We start from the raw sequence: 6,357 nt of genomic DNA on the forward strand, positions 1-6,357 counted from the left end.
ATTTTCACAGTTAGAATCATTTTTCTCCGCTAGATGGCTAACAAAAATCATATTCTCTCGTAAGTAAAATCATGTTCTCTATAGTACATATATGACGATAGCTGTAAAGTAAAATTGCAATATCTAGAATCTAAAATATATCCATATTAATAATTTTTGGAGCCGTTTGTTGTGATGACACACGATCATCCATTAATAATATCCAAAAATAATTTTGATTTGTCTACGACATCAAATGTTAAATACATTTCCATGTATATCTAATATTTTCAGAAAGCAGAATTTATCAGATTGAAAATATTTTTTCTACATTAATTATAATATTTTCTTTTTTTTATCTAGTATTTTACTTCGCATCAACTACACTTGCGGTTATTAGCGACGACTTTTAGTTGGGGATATTAGAGTTTACTGTATAGGCTTGAATCTTTTAGGAATGCATAACTTATCTTATTTTCTTGCTATTATTAAGGTTATCGTGGAGGTTTAGGTTCATTTTGTATTTAGCGCGGAGTTCTGTGTACTTGGAACAATTTAGAAGAATGTGTTTTATCGTTATTTGGGAGTTGCAAATATCGCATAGCGGAGGACTAGTTTTAGAAATTAAAAAGGAGTGAGTTAGTTTGGAATGACCTATTCAAATCCTGTTTATCGCTACTTATTGTTGTCGGTTGAGGTTCACTGTGAAGGAAAGTTCCTTGAAGAATCTCTCGTGGACTTCTAGAGCGTGCGGCCTTGCAAAGTGCTTCCATTCGTTGTTCCAGTGGGATAGGAGACGTTTTTTGAATACTTTTTGAAGATCGGCTGGGGTGGTTTTATGTGCGATTCTTGGTGGTGACAGGGTGGTCGCTTCTTTTGCTGCTCTGTCCGCTTGCTTATTTCCAAAAATACCGACGTAAGATGGTATCCAGGCGAGGATAATTTCTTTCCCTTTTTCGGTTGCTTCGTGGTTTGTTTCTAAAATATCTAATGTTAGATCATCTGTTCTTGTTTTATTAGTGACCGATAAAATTGCGTTTTTGCTATCAGAGAGGATGATGTAGTGTTGATTGGAACCGTTGGCGGCGATCTTAAAGGCTTGCTGGATTGCGATTGTTTCGGCAGTTAAGATTGATGTATCCTGAGGTAATTTTTCTTTATTGATGATGCCTTCAGTAACGGTAGCGTAGCCTGAACCCGCTTTAGAGACTGAACCATCAGTCAAAATTTGGGTGTATTGTGGGAATTTATTTAGAAATTCTAAGGTGAGTGTTTTAAAGTGTTGTGGGTTTGTGTCTGTTTTGTTGTGGATTTCGAGGTCGATGTTCGTTGAGATGGGGTGTAATATCCAAGGGGGAAAATTAGCGAATCGGTTCTGAAAGACTTCTTTTGGCCGTAGGTTTACATTGAGTTCCGACTCAATGTTTTTGAATCTTTCGCTAAATGGTACTTGTCTGTTTGCCGGGAAGTTCGGATTACGTTGGTTTCGAAACGCGGTCGTAAAGATGGGTTTTTGGTTGGTTGCTGCTATTTTTATGGCTTGCGTTATGGAGAGCCATTTTCTTCTATAATGTAGGGATGGTTCTTGTGCTTCTCGTGCTATACTTGAGATTGAACTGGTTCCGAACGCTCCAGTAGCGATTCTGAGTGCAGAGTTGTGAATGGTGTCTAGAGGTTTCAGTGATGAAGCTTTCGCAGAGGAGTATATGATACAACCGTAATCCATTTCATATCTTATTATGGCTCGGTAGGCATTGATAAGGACATCTTGATCAGCTCCCCAGTTATTTGCAGCTAGTGTTTTCAGGATGTTGAGCCTGCTGTTGCATTCTTTTATCAGGTATGAGATGTGTGGTTTCCAGGTCAATTTACTATCAAAGTATATACCTAGCAATTTTACTGAGTTGACTTCTTTCAATAGGTAGTTGTTTAGATATAATTTGGTGGGGGTGTGTAGGTGGGTTCTATTGAAAGTTATGACTTCTGTTTTTGCTGTGGAAAAGTTAAATCCGGTGGTCTTGGTCCATTTTTGTAGTTCATTTAGTATTTTCTGTAGCATGCGTGCAATGGTCTTGGGTTTTTTTCCACTGCAAATGATTGTGAGATCATCGGCATAGAGAAAGGCTTTAGCAGGTGAGATGATTGGTTTCATTATGTCGTTTATAGTGAGCAGAAATAAGGTAACACTCAATACTGAGCCCTGTGGTACTCCATTTTGTATTATGCACGTTCTTGATGTCATATTATTGACTCTAACTTTAATATGTCTTGTTTTGAGGAAGTTGCCAATAAATGTATTTATATTGCCCGTAATGTTGAGTTTGTTTAGAGTTGAAATAATGCGTGGCCTCCATACCATATCGTAAGCTTTTTCAATATCCATGCATATTCCTATTGAGAATTGTTTTTTTGCTAAAGCGTTGATAATGTATGTTTCGAGGTTGAGAAGTTGGTCATAAGTGGAGTGTAATTTCCTGAAACCGCTCTGAGTGGCTGAGAGTATGATATGCTGTTCTAAGATCCACTTTAATCTGTTGTTGATGATCTTTTCCATAATCTTACACGTGGTGTTTGTCAGAGAGATGGGTCTGTAGCTGGAGGGGATGGTAGGATCTTTGTTTGGTTTCAGGATGGGTACGACCACGGCTTCGTTCCACTGCTCTGGGAACACTCCGTATTTCCGGATGATATTGAACAATTTCATTAGGTATATTTTACCGGATTGTGGGAGGTTGGTAAGAAGTGCATTTGGGATTCCGTCCGGACCAGGGGACGAGTTTCTGCATTTTTTAAGTACTTCTTCCATCTCTTCAAGTTGTAAGGGGTTGTTTATCTGAGAGTACTTACATGGGTTCTCAGTTTTTGTGTGGTTTTTAGTGGGTAAGTTTGCTTGCTTGGTTATGTAATCGGTGAAGTTTTTATCATAATTATTGTTGCTTGAGTTCATTTGAAAGTTGGATGCTAATATGTTAGCTATTTCTTCTTGATCGGTGGTAAGTGAGTTGTCTGGTCGACATAGAGAAGCAATGATGGAGTTATGAGATTTGCCTTTAATTGTTTTGATTTTGTTCCATATTTGTTTTATAGGTGTGTTTTTGTTAAGAGATCCGACGTAATTTATCCACGATTGGCGTTTACTAGTTTTTATAGTTCTTCTGGATATGGCTCTGTATTTCTTGAATATTATGAGGTTTTCTAAGGTGCGATTTTTCTTGAACTTGTTGGAGGCGTGTTTGGTTTTCCTGATTGCTTCTTCACATTCGTCATTCCACCATGGGACAGGCGTATGGCGAGGTGATGCATTTGGTTTGGTTTTGGGTATTGTGAGATCAGCTGCATTGCGTACTGCATTGAGGAATTTGTTTAATAATTCATTGATTTGGTCGATATTGTTGTTAGATGGTTCTTCAAGTGAGAGGATTAGATTGTTTAGTTTGATTTTGTATTCACTCCAGTCAAGTATTTCAGTTTTCCACCTCGGTCTTTTGATTGATATCGTTCTGTGTTCGTTGGAATTGTATGAAATACGGATAGGGAAGTGGTCGCTATCATGTAGTTCATCGGATACATTCCATTCTGTGATAGGTGCTACATTTGCAGAACAGAAGGATAAATCTATGGAGGAGACGGTGCCGCAAGATGGGGAAAGATGTGTCGGTCTATTGTTGTTTAGTAATATTAGGTTATGGTTGTCTATTATTTTTTCGATGATTTTTCCTCGTGCATCAGTTTTGTTGCCCCACCGTATGCTATGACTGTTAAAGTCTCCGAGGATGATAAAGGGTTTGGGAATCTTGGAAATAAGATCTAGAAGTTCACTTTCAATGAGTTGTTGACTGTTCGGAAGATAGATATTACATATGTATAGTGGAGATGGCAGAAGGGTTTTGTCTATTATTGTTTCAAGGTTAGAGTTAATATCAATGATTTCACTATGTATTGATTTATTGACGTAGATTGCAACACCTCAGCTGGCGTGGAAGGTGTCGCGATTTTTGAAGTACGGAGTAAATCCTCTTATATCTGCTACCTGTTCGTGTTTGAAATTAGTTTCCTAAAGACAAATAATATCTGATTTCCAGTGGTTTTTTAGAAGCTGTAAGTGGGCTAGACGTTGATAGAAACCATTCAAATTCCATTGCAAGATTTGTGTTGTCATAATAGTGTTTTCGTAGAGTTAGTAAGTGTCGCTATCTGTTTCAGACATCCAGTTGAGAGTTTGGTCAGATGGAGTATTATACAGGTTCTTGTTCAGTTTTTTAACCAGTCGGTGCAGTCGATTTTTAATACTTCTGTCTTTGAGTAGGGGATAAATATTTTTAATCATTTCAATTAGGGCCATTATGTTGGTTGTATATTCTTTCGCTATTGTCATTGGATCGTTTTCTCCGAAGGTGTTTTCTAGGAGACTCTGAAATTGATCGTAGTTTAGAATGAACTTGTTGTCAGGTTTTTCAAAAGCTAGCTTCGCAGGTTGTAGCATATCCCCAATTTTTTCTATGGTTCTAGATAATGATTGGCTACGCTTGGGTTTTTTGGGGGGTTTTATAATAGGGGAGTTTTCCAATTTTTTTGACGGTTCCACGTTGGGATCTTGATGTAATGGTTTTGATTCGTTAGATCTTTTAGTGGTAGAGTTTTCGGTAGATGTGGATAGGAGTCTTTTGGAGCCAGTAGTTTCCAGAATTCGATTTGTGGATGTCAGTACGTTTATTAATGTTACTGGGGAGTTTGGTTCGTTGTTTTTGTCGTTTTTGTCAGGATTGGGGTGTGAAGTGCTAGGGACTAGCATTGTTGTGAACTTAGGGTTTTCTGTGGCAGACTTTGGTTGCTCTTGGAACAGGTTACATTGTTTTGCAACGTGGCCTTCTTCCTTACATAAGAAGCATCCAACCTTCTCGGTGGAACTGAATACGATAGCTTGTATTGTTGTGATTTATTAAAAATGATACCGGTATTTTTGCAATATCGTTTGGATTAATATATAATTGTCTCCTAAAGCTTATGTCATGGGTAAAATCAGGGTCTTGAATGGCTGCTCTTAGAAAGGTGATCTTAGAGCAAAGTTTAATATTCATGTCCTTAAAGAATTTTTCAATGTGCTCATTAGGAATACTGGGTGACACATTTGAGAGAATGATTCTTTGGGCCGGGGAGATTAGCGACCTAACGACGGCACTTGATTCCTTGATCGTAATTGATGAATATTAGGACAGGAGACGGTGAACTGTTTGTTTACTGTTTAAGTAAATACACACCCGACTATTTGAGATTCTAGAAATAAATCTTATGACACTGTTACCAGTCAAAGTTCCGATAGCTCGGGCATAGTCCGTTATGGTGGCTTCGTCAATGCTGTCCACAATGATAGCTGCTTCTTTACTTGGGTACGTGTTGGACATTGTTATAGATGCATAGGATGGTGTAGAATTTGGCATTGTAGGATTATCTTCGGTTTCTTTGTTGTCAGCGTCGAGACTACTGTACTCAGAGGTCTCTTGTGTTTTATAACATCTAATCATTTTATCGTATGAGGATTCATACTCTGTGCGCACGATGTATGTATGTGTGTGTGTGTACGTATGTACGCCTTGGAGCACTTCTTTTGTTATTGCACGCACACAGTTTCACAGATTTACTTATTTACTGGCACTCGCAATCGTCGGCAGAAACACGTCCGAACTGTATGACGGCTCGGAAACAACTGCGCGATTTCTTATTTGTAACAAAGATCGTGGATAAATCTTGATGTTGTATGGTTCAGTTTTATAAATTGTGTTTCTTGTATTATAGTAATGAAATATCTTTTATATTTTCTATTGTGTTGTCCGGAAAGTTCGTGCCGATTTTTGGTAGGTAGCGTGAGAGGCCTGACTGAATATATCACAATTATTGAAAACAAATGACATGTGTACATATTCTAAAAGAGATTACTTCAACCATATTTGGAAAAAAGTTCGGTTACGATTCGTTAATTTTTATCAGTTCTGTATGGCTTAGAATATGGTGGCAAATGAAGTGCATTATAGGCATTTAATGCTTTTCTTTTTCCGCAAGGGCAAAAATGCCACACAAGCGGCAAATAAGATATGCGCTGTTTATGGCGAGGATGCTGTAGCCAAAAAAATTGTGCGGAAATTGTTTCCTCGGTTTAAAGCTGGAAATTTCGACCTCGAAGATCAAGAACGCCCAGGTAGGCCGTCCACCACAGATGAAGATATGATTAGAACAGAAATCGAGAATAAGCTTTTACCAAATAATGAAACAATAGATTCGGAAAAGTATTGCTCTTAATTAGATAAATTGAAGACATCGATTGAACAAAAATGTCCAGAAATTGCGAATCGGAAGGGCGTCGTGTTTCATCAGGACGATGCG

The 6,357-nt window shown here is 38.0% G+C and overlaps 1 protein-coding gene across 1 annotated transcript; it reads right to left on the minus strand.

The window, feature by feature from the left end:
• Positions 1-658: 658 nt before the first annotated feature.
• On the minus strand, positions 659-5,501 carry LOC144476610 (uncharacterized). Its single transcript, XM_078193730.1, has 3 exons — positions 5,282-5,501; positions 4,221-4,899; positions 659-3,638 (listed from the first exon to the last, which is right to left on the minus strand). Exons 1-3 carry the CDS (start codon positions 5,499-5,501, stop codon positions 659-661), a joined length of 3,879 nt encoding a protein of 1,292 aa, XP_078049856.1.
• Positions 5,502-6,357: the final 856 nt, after the last annotated feature.

This window comes from Augochlora pura, chromosome 10 (assembly GCF_028453695.1).
Source record: "Augochlora pura isolate Apur16 chromosome 10, APUR_v2.2.1, whole genome shotgun sequence".
NCBI classification, from domain to species: Eukaryota; Metazoa; Arthropoda; class Insecta; order Hymenoptera; family Halictidae; genus Augochlora; species Augochlora pura.

Excerpts from the sequence above, each read along its gene's own strand:
- LOC144476610 (XM_078193730.1), bottom strand. The coding sequence starts at position 5,501 with ATGATTAGATGTTATAAAACACAAGAGACCTCTGAGTACAGTAGTCTC. Across the intron at positions 4,900-5,281 it reads AGCTATCGGAACTTTGACTG|CTATCGTATTCAGTTCCACC; the intron begins GTAACAGTGTCA and ends CAACAATACAAG. Across the intron at positions 3,639-4,220 it reads AAAAAACTGAACAAGAACCT|ACCGACACATCTTTCCCCAT; the intron begins GTATAATACTCC and ends AAACAACAATAG.